The following is a 15738-nucleotide window of genomic DNA, read 5'->3' on the forward strand; positions in this document are numbered from 1 at the left end:
GAAGGCAGAACGTGGCCAAAGATATGGAAATACTTCGCCTTTTTTACGTGACTGGATTTAAAATATGACAAAGACTGAGAGCTACATACAAAGTCTTAACCTATAAGAGATGAGAGGTAAGAGCTAGATGCGAGTAGAGCGCAAAGGTTCCTTACAAGCAGCCTTTCAATAATTAACCAACGTCTTAAAGTTAGACTACAGTCAGTATTTAGAAAACCAGTTCATCCATTACCTTGCTGTCCCTCTGTTTTGTGACATTTAACTCTAATACTGTATTCAACAATAAAATTCATTTTTAGGTATTTGTGAAACCTGGGTTATTGGGTTGTGTGACCGCAAATTTCTATGAGACACTTGCTGCTGTAATAATCATCTAGTAAATCCTAGTGTGGCGGCTCAATCCCCAGTTACGTTTGAGTCGCCGAGAGGCTAAACTTGGCTATGAACTGTGACACGTTTTTCGAAGAGAAAGTCCATATTGAAGCAATATAGTTTTAAGGATATTTAATAAACAAAATCAAAACATAGTAACTATGGACAAAACGGTCAACAGAAAAAATGACAGCACAAGCTCACCCTCTGTCATCCCACTCGACATGAAACAGGTGACTTAAATAGACAAACCACACCCATGTGACAATTACCGGAAGTGCTCAACAAACAAATAAAAGTGACGTAAACAAATAATAATAATACAAATAATGAACTTGGGCTAAGTAGCATTATGGCACCTAGTATAGTAGACATCCTACACAGTCATGTTTCTCTATCTTTGTCTTTTGTTTAGCTTCGCTTCTTCATCCAACATTTTTGTTCACTCACTCTCGCTCTGTTATCCCCCTCACAACATTTCTGCCAAAGGAATCTGGCATGAGTGCTAATTTGTGATTCGACCTGGAACACCACAATATCGAAGAGTCGTTGCAGCCAGGATGTCAGCACTGCAGGAAAAACATTGCACAGGGGAAAAAAAACTGTGGGGATATTTTTTAGGCAGGAAAAAAAAATTTGGGAAGAAAATATTAAGGTTAAGAAAACAATGATATACATGCAAATAAAGTGTTTAAATTGTGCATGTAATTGATATTCAACAAAGATTAATGTGTGTGATTATGGAAGATCAGCAGCAGATGATGTATCTGTCGCTGACACTGATAAGAAATTACTTTTAGTGAAGCCTTTCAAGCTGACCAATAGTGCTGCAAATCTATGATATGTAACACGAAATGCTATAATATAAAACACACATGTAAGCATCAGCTAACTGGAGCAGTTATGCTATGATATTACATCTCCCTATCATTTATGAAAAGTGCTGTCCCCTCCCAAGGGCCAGACAGTAAACAAAAATCACAAACTGGTACACTACCACACAACAGACTGATAACACGTCTGGGAGACCGATCAAGCAACCAGAAATTATTCATGCACTCTGGTTTAGATCATGTTTGTTCTCTTGTAATCAGTCATTGTTGAAGTGATGATTAATCAGGGACTGATGCTGGAGACGATAGTGTTATTTGTAGAGATGATTCGAGGTGGTTGTTTGAGATGTCAGGATTACATTGTGTTGTTGTCGGCTTTTTACACTTAACATTTCCAGACAACATCCAACATAACACCTTGAAATTAAACTATTTACATGTATACAGTAAATAAGTGGGCACAATAAAGTGACATCTGTTAAGTTATAAGTAGAGAAATTGGGATTCATCTTTGTGGTGAATGTGAATTGTGGTGGTCTTCCTGAGAATATAATTTTAGTTATTTATCAGTTAATTTGGCCAACAAGAAACATACATTTATTTGTTTGCAACACTTATTAATGGAGCTATAGCTCTTAATAATAATAATAATAATGATTTTATTAATTTTGTATTTCGATTTACTTTTAACTGGTAACGTACATACCCAATTCCATGGATGTAATACATTCAGTAATTAATCCTGTGCGTTAAGTATTTTTACTATTATTATTATTATGATAACTTTTCAAATAATTTTCATGTTTTTATAATTATTATAAGATATTTATTTATTATGTATTTGTTTTGTGTTGTGTTTATTTTTAACTGGAAGCTTACTTACCATCCATGGAAGTATTACATCCGGAAGTGAGTCCCGTGTGCTTCGTAAATCCACCACTGGACGTCGCCATTGTTCTGCTTCCTTCTTCCTACAAGCCCAGTATGCCATCTGCTGAGTGATCACGTGACACATCTGTCAAGGGACAGCATGGCGGACATGCATGTGGAGCTTCAAAACAAATTGCACCGACTGTCCAGCTAACCCTGCCGCGAGAAACATCCATACCGCGCGTAAAGACGGGCCGTCGGTGCCCGAACAGACTGCAGGATGGACGAGGCGAACAAACTCCAGTTCCCGTCTCTGCCCGCGACTAAAGAGGACCTTTTGGTGAGGCAGCCTGCCTGTCCGGCTAATGCGAGCTAACTACTGTACTCCTGCAGTATTGTCTTGGAAGCTCAAATACGCTCAGGAAATGCTGTACAATTTGGGACATTACGCAGAAGTGTTATTCCGTTTCACATGCTCGTGTATTTTGTTGCCTGTGTCGATGGCTGCAGAGCGTTACTGTTCTCTCACTGATCCAACACTCAGTAGCATAGTCTCCAAACATTAGCCTATGTCCACAAAGTACACCGGTGCTCATTCCCCACTATGCCTGCTGGCTGAAATCCCTCCAAACTTCCCTCAGGGTCTAACCTCGTTTTTATTTCCCCATTTTACAGGACTGGGCTTATCCAATGAGAAGAGAAATGCAGGTATGTAGAGATTCTGTATTCTGTACAGAGAAGGATCATACTTGGCAGTGTTTCACTATGCACCAAATCTGTGGATTCACACATTTTAAAGCCGTTCTTAAAAGTATCTTTATTGTTCAAATATTTTCCATCAATCATCCAACTCAATTACAGGCTAATGTGTAAAAGAGTGTTAGTTTAAAAAAATATGAGTTGCTATTTAAGGGTGTGGCCATATTTTAAGGATTAAAAATTCTGCAGTCCAAAGTCCAAATGATTTACTGAAGATGTTTTTTTACATAATAAAAAAAAGTATTTTTGTTTTCGTATTGAGTATAACAGTGAAGCCCAGCATTTAACGCCAATTACATTATTTTACACATGCTTTGAAATAATTTACAATGTTGGGACTCAATCTTTAACATATTCCTATAAACATATTAACTTCTTGCGGATATCAACACATTGCCCAGTGTTATACCTGAAATCAAAGTTGTTAAGGAAGCCTGATATTTAAAGATTTATATAGTAGACATACTGGCTGTGTGAACTTATATCCAGGTACAATTTGTGTGTGGACATACAAATACAAGTAAATAAGACATGTTTGTAATGGGGCTTTCCTCTCCTAAGTGTATAAACTGAGCCTAGGTTTGGGTAGTTATTACTGACTGTGTTGTTGATGTCTTGCTCTATATTTACTTTCAGGAGATCGTACCAGGACTCTTTTTAGGTCCCTACTCTGCTGCAATGAAAAGCAAGGTAATTATTTTACAGAATTTAAAGTTGCAATAGACACAGCTTTTAACTTTTCCTTTCCCTGCTATTCAAATGATATCATTGGTATCGCACACTTTCCTTATTGGGTTGAGCTTTTGATTCTATATGATGAATTACTGTCGGTAGCTATCAGGGTTATAAATACAAATGAATGGTGTTATTATCTGAGAGATGTTTGACATATCAATCTAAACACAGATTGTGTCATTCATTAAGCATTACATAACTTTATAATGATAACACTAATGGTATTTAGAGACAGGCACACAGAGAAAGTTATTTGCTTAAGTTGTTGTTGCTCATATTGCTTTTCTTTTTCTTTGTGTCTAGCTGCCAATCCTCGAGAGACAGGGCATAACGCACGTTGTGTGTGTTCGCCAAGACATTGAAGCCAATTTTATCAAACCTAATTTCCCTCATTCATTTAGGTAAGTAAGAATTATTGTGATCTGTGCACTCTGCTAGAGGATATCTGCATGTTTCTGTTATTTGAAGTGATTTCTGGCTAACATATCTTGTTGCCTCTTTGCAGATACCTTGTGTTAGATATTGCGGACAATCCAGTGGAAAATATAATACGATGTTTCCCTTCAGTGAGTTACAAAGTGGGCTTTTACTTCCCTTCTTTGCAAGTGTTTGACTGACTAGTAGCAATGACATTTACAAAGTGCCTGATGTACTGTCATTCCTTTCCCTCCTAACAGACTAAAGAATTTATTGACGGCTGCTTAGCAACAGGAGGTAAGGATTCGTGCAGTTTCCATTTGTCATACTTAAGAGCGTCAAGTAGAAAAAAAAGTATTTCATCATCAATCTCGTGTCTCATTCTTTTAGGAAAGGTACTGCTCCATGGTAATGCAGGGATATCAAGAAGGTGAGTTGGTTATACAAGTAATGCATTGGCCATCAGTATGCAATTTCCCTAACATATTACTGCTTAAGTTGTTCTGTATATCATTGGATATTGTGTTTTTATAACTTTCTTTAAACCAACTTGCAGCTGTGGCTAAAATGGTGTCTCCTTCTTTCATTCTTTCAGTGCTGCCTTAGTGATTGCATACCTTATGGAAACATTTGGGATGAAATACAGGTGATTTAATTTGTTCACATCTGATTATGTCTTTCTATTGTACCACATTAGATTAAATTGTTGAGTTTGATTCAAGTATAAAGGATTTAGTTGAACATATCATTGAATTTTTGTATTGGACAACACTGTATGCCATGTGTTAAGTATAAAACCATGAAAAAAAAGCTGTAATGGTGTGCAAGTTTATGAAACATACTGTTGCATAATTGGTAGGATGTAAAATGTAACTTTATAGAAGCACAAGTATATTTGCTGCAGCTGAAATTATAACACTAAACTGAATGTTATCAGTATTTGTTTCCGTTTGAACAGTTTGCAGTATCTCTCGGTGCTGTGGTTGTAATGTTCTAACATGTACTCTATAGGGATGCATTCAGCCACGTCCAGGAGAGAAGGTTCTGCATCAACCCCAACGTGGGCTTTGTGCATCAGCTCCAGGTAAGACTTTGATTTCTCACACTCTGATCAATCATCATGAAAGTCCAATAAATAAGTAATCATTGTAATTCTTTATTATTGTAACTAAATGCACAACTAACTTTTTAGTCTACTTAATAAACTGTCCTGAGCTACTTTACTTTAAAGGCTGTTTCAGGCTGTCATCTCACAGTGTGTGTTCTTATTCTGAGCCACTAGCTTCGGATGTGAAACTGCAAAAAGGATTTCCTTATCTTTGCCTATGCATGTTCAATCTCTGCAATCAATCAATTTGTCTAGCATCTTTCATACGGATAAGTGCAGTTCAAATTGCTTCAAAAGATTTCAGAATGACGAGCACAAAGTAGACTGAACTAATCGAAACAACTGAAACATTTTGAGACCAATGCATGAACAAACATGAAATTGTAAAATGTATATAAAATAAATAAAGAGCTATAGAAGTCAAACAAAAACTGATATAATAATAAATATCAGGTTAATAAAAAAATGTATTAGTATACTATTCAACTCTTAATACAATATATGTGATAAAACAGGATAAATCAGCTGTCAGATCCTCAGGCAAATATTTCCTGCAAATCAAAGTATAAAAATTAAACGTCCTCAGACCTCCATTTTAGAACAACCAACAGATGTGTGCCTGAGGGGCTTCACTGTTTCACATATGCGGCTTTCACACCAGCGCTTTTCAGTTTCTAGCTCCGAGCGGGAGCTTTTCTGGTTCAGCTCCGGTTTCCCTTTTCAGCTCCCGCTCTGTGCACACCGCCCACTGGCGCCCCAGAGCTGCCCCTGCTGCGTCATGACGTCACCGTTTACATCGCTGATTTGCCCCCCAACGGCAGCTCACAACAACTGCGTCGGGTCGATGATCGTGTTGCTTTTAATCACACGAAGCCAGAATAAATTGAATAACAACTTCTCCAACCTTATACTTTTCTCCAGGGTGCCGTGATTCATTGTTTATTAATGTGTTTCTGCAGCATTTACCGACCGCTGCAGTGCTGGCTGCTCTTCCACAGGAGTTTATTCTCCCGTTAGCTCCCGGTTAGCTCACACTGCAGCGGCCGCTCTAAAGTATTCACTGTCCGACTCACACAAGCAGCTGATGCATATCCCCAGTTCCCCTTAGCCTAAGTGAATGTGTGTCAGTCTGAATTGACACTGTTTGGTATCACAACGCTGTTATGAAAGTTTCTCTGGTATAAAACGGGTGATGTTAGCATAGCAACCGAAGCTAAACTGACTACTTGCATCCGATAGCTGCAATAATACAAAACAACACGTCTGCCTCTCTCCACAATGATCGATAACAGTGAACGGATGGTCAAAGTAAGGCACAAATAAACAGAATCACACGAAGCCTGGTTAGTGTTGCCTGACTTTATAAAGTGTGTTTATAGGCACTACTGCTTGTAGGCAGGCATAACAGTCAACCCATGGGAGGTGGGTTTAGTTTCCTGCACGCCTCGACGTAAGAGAGACGTAAGCGACGTCACCTCTTAGCTCCAAAGCTCTTGCCTCTGGACCGACAATTTTTTGGAGCTGGAAATGAAGCGGATTCCGGAGCTAAGAGCCGGCGCAGCTCCGGTGTGAACTGGAAAACCCGGCGCTTTTCAGGCTCTAGCTCCGAGCCGGAGCTGAAAAGGCGCTGGTGTGAAAGGGGCAATAAACACAGAAAGCATCTGAAATATTCAAATGAAATGACAGGCAGAATGTTTTAGTTCTCTTTCTGTGCCTGGACAGAACGCAGAGTAGGAGTCACTGCAGTTACTCCAGTGACAGTCCACTCTAGACATTTCACCTTCAGTGGAAGATTTATTCCAAAATTCACTAAAGAGAACCACAGGAAGTCATTCCCACCTGTGGCCTGCAGACTCCTGAACTCCCTTAGAGCCAGTCTGAGCCAATAAACTGGCACTGGGACTAACCTCACCAATCAGTAGCTTAAACCATCTTAAACTGTGCAATATGGATAATACTCACTGCTGGCTGTATGTGCAATTACTCAACTGTAAAACACTGGTGATTTGAATTAGGGCTGCTCGATTATGGCATAAATCATAATCTCGATTATTTGGGTCAATAATTGATATCACAATTATTAAAAACGGTTATCCATTTACTTTGAAAACATCAATTTATTGGAGAAAAAAAATGTGAACAGTATGTTTTTAACAGTTGATTACCCTGAACTTAAAGTATAATTCAACTGAAAAACCAATACAAAATGTTTTTTATTTAAAAACAAAAAAGAAGTAATAATAATTAAAAAATAATCGTTTTATTTCTATTACGTTGTTTTCGTAATCGTTACAAGCCAAAATCATAATTGCGATTAAAATACGATTAATTGAGCAGCCCTAATTTGAATCCCAAATGTGGCTGGTTTTGCTAGAAAAACAGAAATCCATTGTTGATAATTTCATACCATAATGTATTAATCTTTTCTCAATGTCATGGATTTTCATTTTTACATTACATAAAATAAACAAACATTCACACATTTAGAGCCCTCGAGAAGCGTTTTTCATTCAATTTATTTTAACATGGAGCACCTGGCACAAAACTAAATGTAGAATTTCTTTTTTTGTATAGGAATATGAAGCAATCTACTTAGCCAAGTTGACTATTAAGATGATGTCCCCGATGCAGCTGGGCCGGTCCTTCTCCTTACAAGCTGGGATGACAGGTTTGTACACAATGTACCGCTCAGCCACACCCGTCCCCTTGTTTTTGATTCACTGCCAGACTATTTTAGAAAGCATATGAAACAGGTTTGATGCGTTCCAGGGAGGGAATAGCATTAGCTGTTCGTTTAGCACATTGTTGAGACTGACTTACAGGATTGCAGACTTAATTTATCATCAGTGTTTCGTTATTGACGATGATTAAGAGACAGTAGCTCCTAATGGTTATAGTTTTTCTTTGAATCGACAAGGAGGCTGGCTCTCATTTGCTAGAAAACCAGCAAATCCTTTGTGGGTGATTTCATAACATACTGCATCCTCTTTCTCAATGTCATGATTTTTTTCTGTTTACAAGACCGTAAGAGCAACTAATGTCCACCTACACTTGGAAAATATCTCATTCTTTTTTTATTATAATTAAATTATTTTTGGTTTCTACATTTCTGTTTCAGGAAGCCGTAAGCGCAGCCTGGAGGAAGATGAGGACTTTGGGTCGATGCATGTCACAGCAGCGCACAACGGATGAGCTGTGCTGATAGCTGTGCACTCGATTTTTTTTCCACATTTTTAATGGGATTAAAAATGTTGTAAATATTTGAACTTTTTCTAAGGGGAAGGGACCGGGGTGGGGGGGGGTGCTCGTATCTGAGACATACAGCACTGTCGGGGAACGGGACGATTTGATAACTCCTTTTTTTTCTCAAGCTGAATGCACTGATGGGAGAATTTTTGCAGTTTTATAGTATTTAAAGCATATTGCATTTGCAGCGGGACAGTATTGCAATAATGCACTTTCAATACTTGAATTTGTGTAGAAGATGAGAAGGGGGCGGCTGGCAAAATGAAAAGTAGCCAGGGCGCCGCCCGGTGGAGGACACGAAGAGAGGAAAAGCTAATGCCTTTATTTTGGGAGTAATAGGATTAAGGACTAATATCAGGCTTAATGTGGTATAGTAATGAATGGAAAAATAACAACTCACTGCTTAATAAAAAGAGTCTGACTGAGTACTGGGTTTGTATTCCAATAAAAAATATTTCCAGTATTGTTTCTAATAATGGAATGTTACTTTTTTTAAGGGACAAATTCTACAGCAAAATAAGTTATATTTTTTTAGACCATGTATTTCAGTTTCCATTGAAAAAACTGTCACTTATTAGTTTATTATCCTACATATTGCCTTTTTAAAGGCTTGAATTCATTTTGAACAACTTTGCGCAGACACCATAGCTTTCGAACGCCCACAGAGACGCACACCATCTCCCCCGTCTTCATCACCGTGCCTACGTCAACCACCTCCCCCCTTCAAGACACCGTCTGCGGTCACCGAAGCCTGATAAGAATGTGTGTGTACAAAACGCAGCAAACTCATACTAATATGTGCTGGGTCCAGGCTCAAGGGCGTATGGCACTCTCAACTCTTTCTAGGACATGCCAGGGCCCTGCCTGCCAGTAGCTTTGCTGATGTCTGTGTTGATAGGTAATAGATTAAGAGCGGTGAATCACCTTAGAAACAGGAAGGGCTCAAAAGTTTGTGAGTTTATCAAATATAGAAGTAATTCCATGTCAGCCACCGCTTGCCACAAAAAATCTGACTGATGGTGTGTTTAACAAACTTAAACTAGCTTTATTAAATGTTAGATCATTGGCAGGAAAAACGTATTTTATCACTGAGCACAATCTTGATTTTGTTTTTAACGGAAACTTGGATTGAACAAAATAACAGTGCAGCTGTTCTTATCAAATCAACCCCCTTTAGAATATGTGGCCCTTCAGCTGAAATGCTCCTCTCGAGCTCTGTTCCTAAATATCTATAGACCACCCAAATACTGTGCAAGCTTTTTTGGTGACTTTACCGAACTGCTGTCTATATTGTGTATTGACTTTGACCGTCTAGTCATTGTTGGTGATTTTAACATCCATGTTGACAACCCCCAGGACAGAGGGGCAAAATAACCGTTTTGTGTTATTGATAACTATGGACTGACTCAAATGTGACGGAGCTCACGCACAATAAGGGGCACACTCTGGACTTAATTATCTCAAAGGGTCTGAATATCTCTGAGGTTGTAGTGACTGATGTTGCACAATGATCATTCCTGTGTTTTCTTTTAGAGCTCTATTTCTGTTCACACACATGTTCAAAAAGAGGTAACCACAAAGTGATATTTAACTGAAAATACTAGGGAAATGTTTACTCAGAATTTTTCTTCCACACTTGCCCCTGCTAACATATCAGTAAATGAGCTAGTAGATAATTTTTTATTTCAAAAATTAAAAGTATTATAGATGCCATTACTCCAACTAAGGTAAAGGAAGTGACTGGCAAGAAAATATCTCCATGGAGAAAGGCCATGACCGTGAAAACAGAAAAAAGAGAGTGTCGAAAAGCTGAACATAGGTGGCGAAAAACAAATCTCCAGGTTTATTTTTAAATTGGAATTGAAAATTGCAGGAGAGTCTTTCTTCTCTGACATCATTGCCAAAAACAACGCACGTGCCTTTTTTGCTACCGTTGACAGACTAACTAACCCCCCAGTGTCAGTAGCCTCTGAATTTCTATCCACCAGGGCCTGCATTTAATTTGCCTCCTTCTTCACTGACACTTCAGAAAATCAGACAAGCAGTCAGTGCCTCTGCATCAGGTACAGCAAATGTGTTATCCCTATGTCCACCTAATATCAATTCAAACACCATGACACAATTCCATCAGATTAATGATAAAAACCTAGAGGACATTATTCAACTTCTGAAATCCTCCTCCTGCTGCCTTGATATTATTCCAACAGGATTTTTCAAAACTGTTTTTCATTGCATGGCCTCAGATCTACTTCATATAGTAAACAAATCTCTTCACTCAGGTGTTTTTCCACAGGCCCTGAAAACTGCAGTCATTAAACCGCTCTTAAAAAATAATATTCTAGATGCTTCAGTAATTGTTATGGAAATCTAGGACCCAAACACGGCTGGAGAGTACAAGTCAAAAGTGATCAAAACAAATAAATGGTGAATCAAGCAAAGCTGTCTTTTGGTTATTTATTTGAAGCTTCAAATACACGATACAATAATATAATGTCACAGGTCGGACAGAGTATGAAAAGTCTGCCCGAGAGTGCGCAGAACAATGAAGAAGCAGAGATTATATAAGGAAAGAGTGGGAATATTATAACTCTTGGGTTCACACGGTCAGATTGTTTATGAGACACCCAGTGGCCTTGCAGATAGCATAACGGTTCTTGTGTGACTCCCAGTCTGCTAAAACAGCTGTGGCCTTGCAGAGCCACAAGAGAATATAATAATAGTAAGAATATATCAGGAAATAAGAAGCATTTGGTTTAAGCATATGAAAGATATAATAAGGATGATAATAACTAAAAATTTCCACTACATTCTCCCCTTTTGATCATACTTGATCAATAGAAAAAACAAATGATAGGATAGACTGATATAACACATCAATGAATACACTCCATCGCTGGTTTAAGTAAACACATCACAAATATATCATAGAAAACTGGCTGTTTTTGTGGAGGACAGACTCCAATATAATGTAAGCATAAGAGAGGAGATACACACATGATTATATTGATAAATCGGAATCAGACTCTTCTGATTCTAGCTGATCTATCTCACTGTGGCGCAAAGGATTGTCTTGTAATGGAATAGTAGTATACTGAACGAAAGCTGAGGATACCATACTGGAAACGCATTTCTTCAGTATTGGGATAATCAAACAGGTACAACTGATTAATAGGCCAAAAATGATCGCCAGGGGTGTAACTATACTAGCCAGCCATGCTTTCCACCCGCCTGATGTAAGCCAGGCCCACCAGTCCCAGCCCCCTGCGTTGGATATGTCATCAGCTTTCATGTCAGCTAACAGGTTGTTAAGATGCAGCACGGTGTCAGTGATGTTCTTGGTGGCGTCGGGAATGTAAGTGCAACAGGAGTCACCGATCACATGACACAGGCCACCCTTTGAGGCGAACAAAAGGTCAAGAGCGAATTGGTGCTGCATGAGCATGTTCCTAGAGGCTATTATGAATGGGGTCAATGCCTGGAAGCCTTGCGTCGTCTCGTAAGTGAGGTTCTCTAGCCGGACGTGTAAGGTATCTATTTTATGGGCATTGTTTACTGTACCCCACCATGGGAACAGGCCACCCATGAATTTAGCTCCAGCGGACGTCATATCTCTTTTTACCTTGTGGTGGTCGGGGTGTTGGAACTCTGGGTAATGATGTGTCGTGTGCATTAAGGACGTGAGTACAGTGACTGCTGGATTCAAATCCACTAGAGTGCATGTACCTATCCAAAGGGGAGCCAGAACTTGATAGAGCTTGTTGCCGCACAACCAAACGTAATCTTCTGGCGCGCTAAACCCAGCATCACTGGGCCACGCCAGTTGGAGGGAAATATGTTTAACATCAGGGAATGCTACGTTAGAAAGGATTCTCTCAGGGGCACCAGATATGTGACAATACGAGATTTTGTAAGCACCGTCACCGCATGTGTTCCGTAGGATGCGGGTACAACCAGTAGTAGTGCCTAGGAAAAAATAAGGTGGTGTAAGAGACGTTTTGTGGTAAACTCTCTGGATGCAGAGGCTGTGTTTCATCCCTCTCAAATGACTGGGGTGCACATGGCTGACGGGTTGGTACTTTGCGTATGTGGTGTCAAGCGTGGATGCACGCAAAGAGGAGTTAGACCGATTGCTGCATGGTGGGGGAAGCGGCCTCGCATAACGCCACTCGGTTACGCTGTCTTCACCCTTGATGGGCCTTGTCAGAGCCATAAACGCACAGAGGTGTTCAACCTGGGTCAGAGAGCGCAGACGAACTGGCACGGACACTGATGAGTCCTGGGGGAAAAGGGTGCATGCATAACATGACCCATTTTGTCCTGCGGCCTGCAAGAATGATCTCAGAGTGTGCCACCAGACGTTACCGGTGATCCCATTACTGGTCAGACCCACATCAATGTTGCTATGGTCGTTATCACCTATGTATAGATTAAATGTAGATGTACCTATGGATGTCAACAGTGGCGTCAAAGGTTGCTTACGCTTTTCCGGGGTCTGAGTTTTGGGCGCGATGTCTATGTAAAATGTGCCACACGGGTCGGCGCCGGATACATACATACAGACAACAAAATAAAATAAATGTGGTTCGCCCTGCTTTCCCCATGTACCTCTTAGATACCTCGATTTTGGCTGACATGCTGTGTGCTGACCCTGGATACATAAAATATAGGACTAGTCCTAACACAACTATCATGGCAAGTATGCAGAGGAACCATTCTATGAGTGTCCAGGCTCTCCAGTAGTATTCTTTTCTCACGGTTGCGTTGTCGTCTCTCCAGGCGAGCCCTCATCACGAGGGGGAAATGTTCCATGGTGTGTGTGAGTGTATTCTCTCGGTCGATTTCGTGACACGGACCGTCAGACTTCGCACACTGATAACACAACCGAGGAACCAGAGAGCATATGGAACCGCTCAGCTGGCACTCGCTCGTGACACCTTGTGTGTAGTGTGTTTTGGTGTATGTAGTGCAAGTGTGGTGCTGGTGGTGACTAGGACACGTCACTTGCTGTCATCTCTGTTGGTGACTCGGACACGTCACTTGTTGTCATCTGTTGGTGACTCGGACACGTCACTTGTTGTCATCTGTTGGTGACTTGGACATGTCACTTGTTGTCATCTGTTGGTGACTTGGACATGTCACTTGTTGTCGTCTGTTGGTGACTTGGACATGTCACTTGTTGTCGTCTGTTTCTATCGTTTCTCCTTTCCTGTGACTACGACCTTGCAGTGGCTGGCGTGGACCCACGTAGCTCTCTCGGCGACCTTGACCGCTGTCTGGGTGACGAGAAGTACCTGGTAGGGACCTTGCCAACGATTGGATTTCCAGCTCTTTCTCCGGAAATCCTTGATCAGCACGAAGTCGCCGGGTTGGAGATGGTGAAGTGGACCAGTGGCAGTCGCTAAAGTGGATGATAGGTTAACACAATATGACAACATAGCATCCTCACACAAAGTTGTGGAGGGAAGAGGACATCCTGGAGCCTTGAGTCCAATCTGTGGAGGAGCCCCAAAAAGGATTTCAAATGGCCTGAGTTGACTCCGTGTTCTTTTCCGCATCCTCATGTACATCAGCACAATGGGCAGAGCTTGTGTCCATGACAGACCTGTGTCTGCACAGCATTTTGCTAGTTTGTAGAACTGGTCTACCAGAATGTTGCATAATGCAGATTAGGCATGCTTCACAGTGCTTTTGAGCTGTTACTGTGAACCCCCTTGTGAACCACTCCTGATTTATAGACTCTAACATCCCTCCTTTTGACACATGATCCCACCCATGTGTCAACTTAGCGAAATGAGGGAAAAAATGTCTGGGAAGACATGGATTGGAATTTGGGCCAACCCAGGTGCTGGATTTTGGGTCAAAAACAGCCCCAGCAGCCTTCCATTGAGCCTTCTCAACTGGCGTAGCTAGCTGCTGCATCGAAGTCAGTGATGACATTTTGTCAGTGAAGGAGGGGACAGGGATTTTAACAAATGAGTGTGCGTGAGGTGCGAGAGGAGTCAGAGCAGCTGCCTTTGCGGCTGAGTCAGCAGACGCATTTCCTAGGGAAACTGGGTCTGTACTGCTTGCGTGTGCGGCACATTTACAGACTGCAACCTCAGATGGGAGCAGAATGGTGTCTAGTAAGCCTGCAACCAGTACATGGTTAAGTACTGGTTTGCCATCAGATTTCAGGAATTGTCTACACTTCCAAATAGCCCCAAAATCGTGTACTACCCCGAAAGCATATCGTGAGTTAGTGTAAATAGTCACGGTTTTGCCTTCTGCAAACGTGCAGGCTTCAGTTAGTGCGATGAACTCTGCTGCCTGTGCTGATAGGTGACATGGAAGTGGTCCAGAACGGAGTACAGCAGAATTTGAAACAACAGAAAAACCCACCCGATTAGTGCCCCCTTGGTCGCGAGAGGCAGACACATCAACATACAAAATGAGGTCAGCGTTGGTCAGAGGAACGTCTTTTAAGTCCAAACAATAAAAACCTGTCTGTCTTTTAAGTCCGGTCTAGGTGTGCACACAATGGAAAGTACGTCAACCGTCTTCAGGCAATGTTCAAACTAAATGAAGTCTCTCCTTTTGAAACATCATGTGTTGAAATAAACACCTGTAGTTCAAAAATAAAAAAAATGAATTGCCTAATATTTTTGTTGTGGAATCAATTAATTTCTTTCTTTAAAGGCAAAAACATGAACAAGCTAAGAGAAAAACCCTATTGAATACAATATTATTTGGAGCAACTTAATTTATAAATGGTTGTCAACTTAAAAACATGTCTTCATGTTCAACATGTGGTAATTAAGTACATACAATTTAAGATTATATTTAAATCATACGGTAAAACAAGTTGGAACTTTGGAGTAATCGACTTAAAAACTTGTGTTTATGCTACCAATTATTAAGTAAGTGGTAATTGAAAACACCTCTGATTGTAGAGGAAAAGCCTTCTCCCCTAACCCAAATAACTTTGTTGCTTTAACAACATTTCAATAGAAGTTGTCTTAACTCAATAACCATCGATGCAACCTATTGCCTTGATTTTCTTTGTTTAGCCAAGGCATTTGTTTTTAGAGTGTACGTAGACTGGGCCTCCCATATAACCTGGCTGAGCCGATATAAAAACCAATCAGCAAATAACTTTTCAATACATTATTGATTACTATTTTTGAGGTCCTTTTAGGTTGGAAGTGAACATAAGTCATAGGTACATGGTGTACTTTTCCTTCACTACATGTATGTAATACCTTTAGTTACTTCACAGATGTGGATGAATGATGTGAAATATAATCAAGTGTTAAATCAGACTTAATAATATAATAATAATAATAAGGATGATAATAACTAAAAATGTCCACTACATAATGAACAATTACAGGCCAATATCAAAACCATTTATAGGTAAAA

At 40.2% G+C, this 15738-nt stretch overlaps 1 protein-coding gene across 2 annotated transcripts; it reads left to right on the plus strand.

Annotated features, from left to right (window-relative positions):
• Nucleotides 1-2199: 2199 nt before the first annotated feature.
• styx (serine/threonine/tyrosine interacting protein) lies at nucleotides 2200-8765 on the plus strand. 2 transcript variants are annotated; one of them, XM_034106099.2, is made up of 11 exons: nucleotides 2200-2415; nucleotides 2751-2783; nucleotides 3471-3524; nucleotides 3873-3970; nucleotides 4075-4147; nucleotides 4247-4283; nucleotides 4377-4416; nucleotides 4582-4632; nucleotides 4998-5070; nucleotides 7669-7762; nucleotides 8213-8765. In XM_034106099.2, exons 1-11 carry the CDS (start codon nucleotides 2356-2358, stop codon nucleotides 8284-8286), a joined length of 687 nt encoding a protein of 228 aa, XP_033961990.1. In that variant the 5' UTR covers nucleotides 2200-2355; the 3' UTR covers nucleotides 8287-8765. The 2 variants fall into 2 exon arrangements, with proteins under 2 accessions (XP_033961990.1, XP_033961982.1); XM_034106091.2 differs by having other exon boundaries at nucleotides 2336-2415; nucleotides 4075-4135.
• Nucleotides 8766-15738: the final 6973 nt, after the last annotated feature.

Source organism: Pseudochaenichthys georgianus, chromosome 3, assembly GCF_902827115.2.
Source record: "Pseudochaenichthys georgianus chromosome 3, fPseGeo1.2, whole genome shotgun sequence".
Classification (NCBI taxonomy): domain Eukaryota; kingdom Metazoa; phylum Chordata; class Actinopteri; order Perciformes; family Channichthyidae; genus Pseudochaenichthys; species Pseudochaenichthys georgianus.

What these genes read in the sequence shown, in the direction of transcription:
- styx (XM_034106099.2), top strand. Translation starts at nt 2,356, where the DNA reads ATGGACGAGGCGAACAAACTCCAGTTCCCGTCTCTGCCCGCGACTAAA. An exon ending in CGACTAAAGAGGACCTTTTG is followed by an intron (nt 2,416 to 2,750) that starts GTGAGGCAGCCT and finishes CCCATTTTACAG; the next exon opens with GACTGGGCTTATCCAATGAG. An exon ending in CTGCTGCAATGAAAAGCAAG is followed by an intron (nt 3,525 to 3,872) that starts GTAATTATTTTA and finishes CTTTGTGTCTAG; the next exon opens with CTGCCAATCCTCGAGAGACA.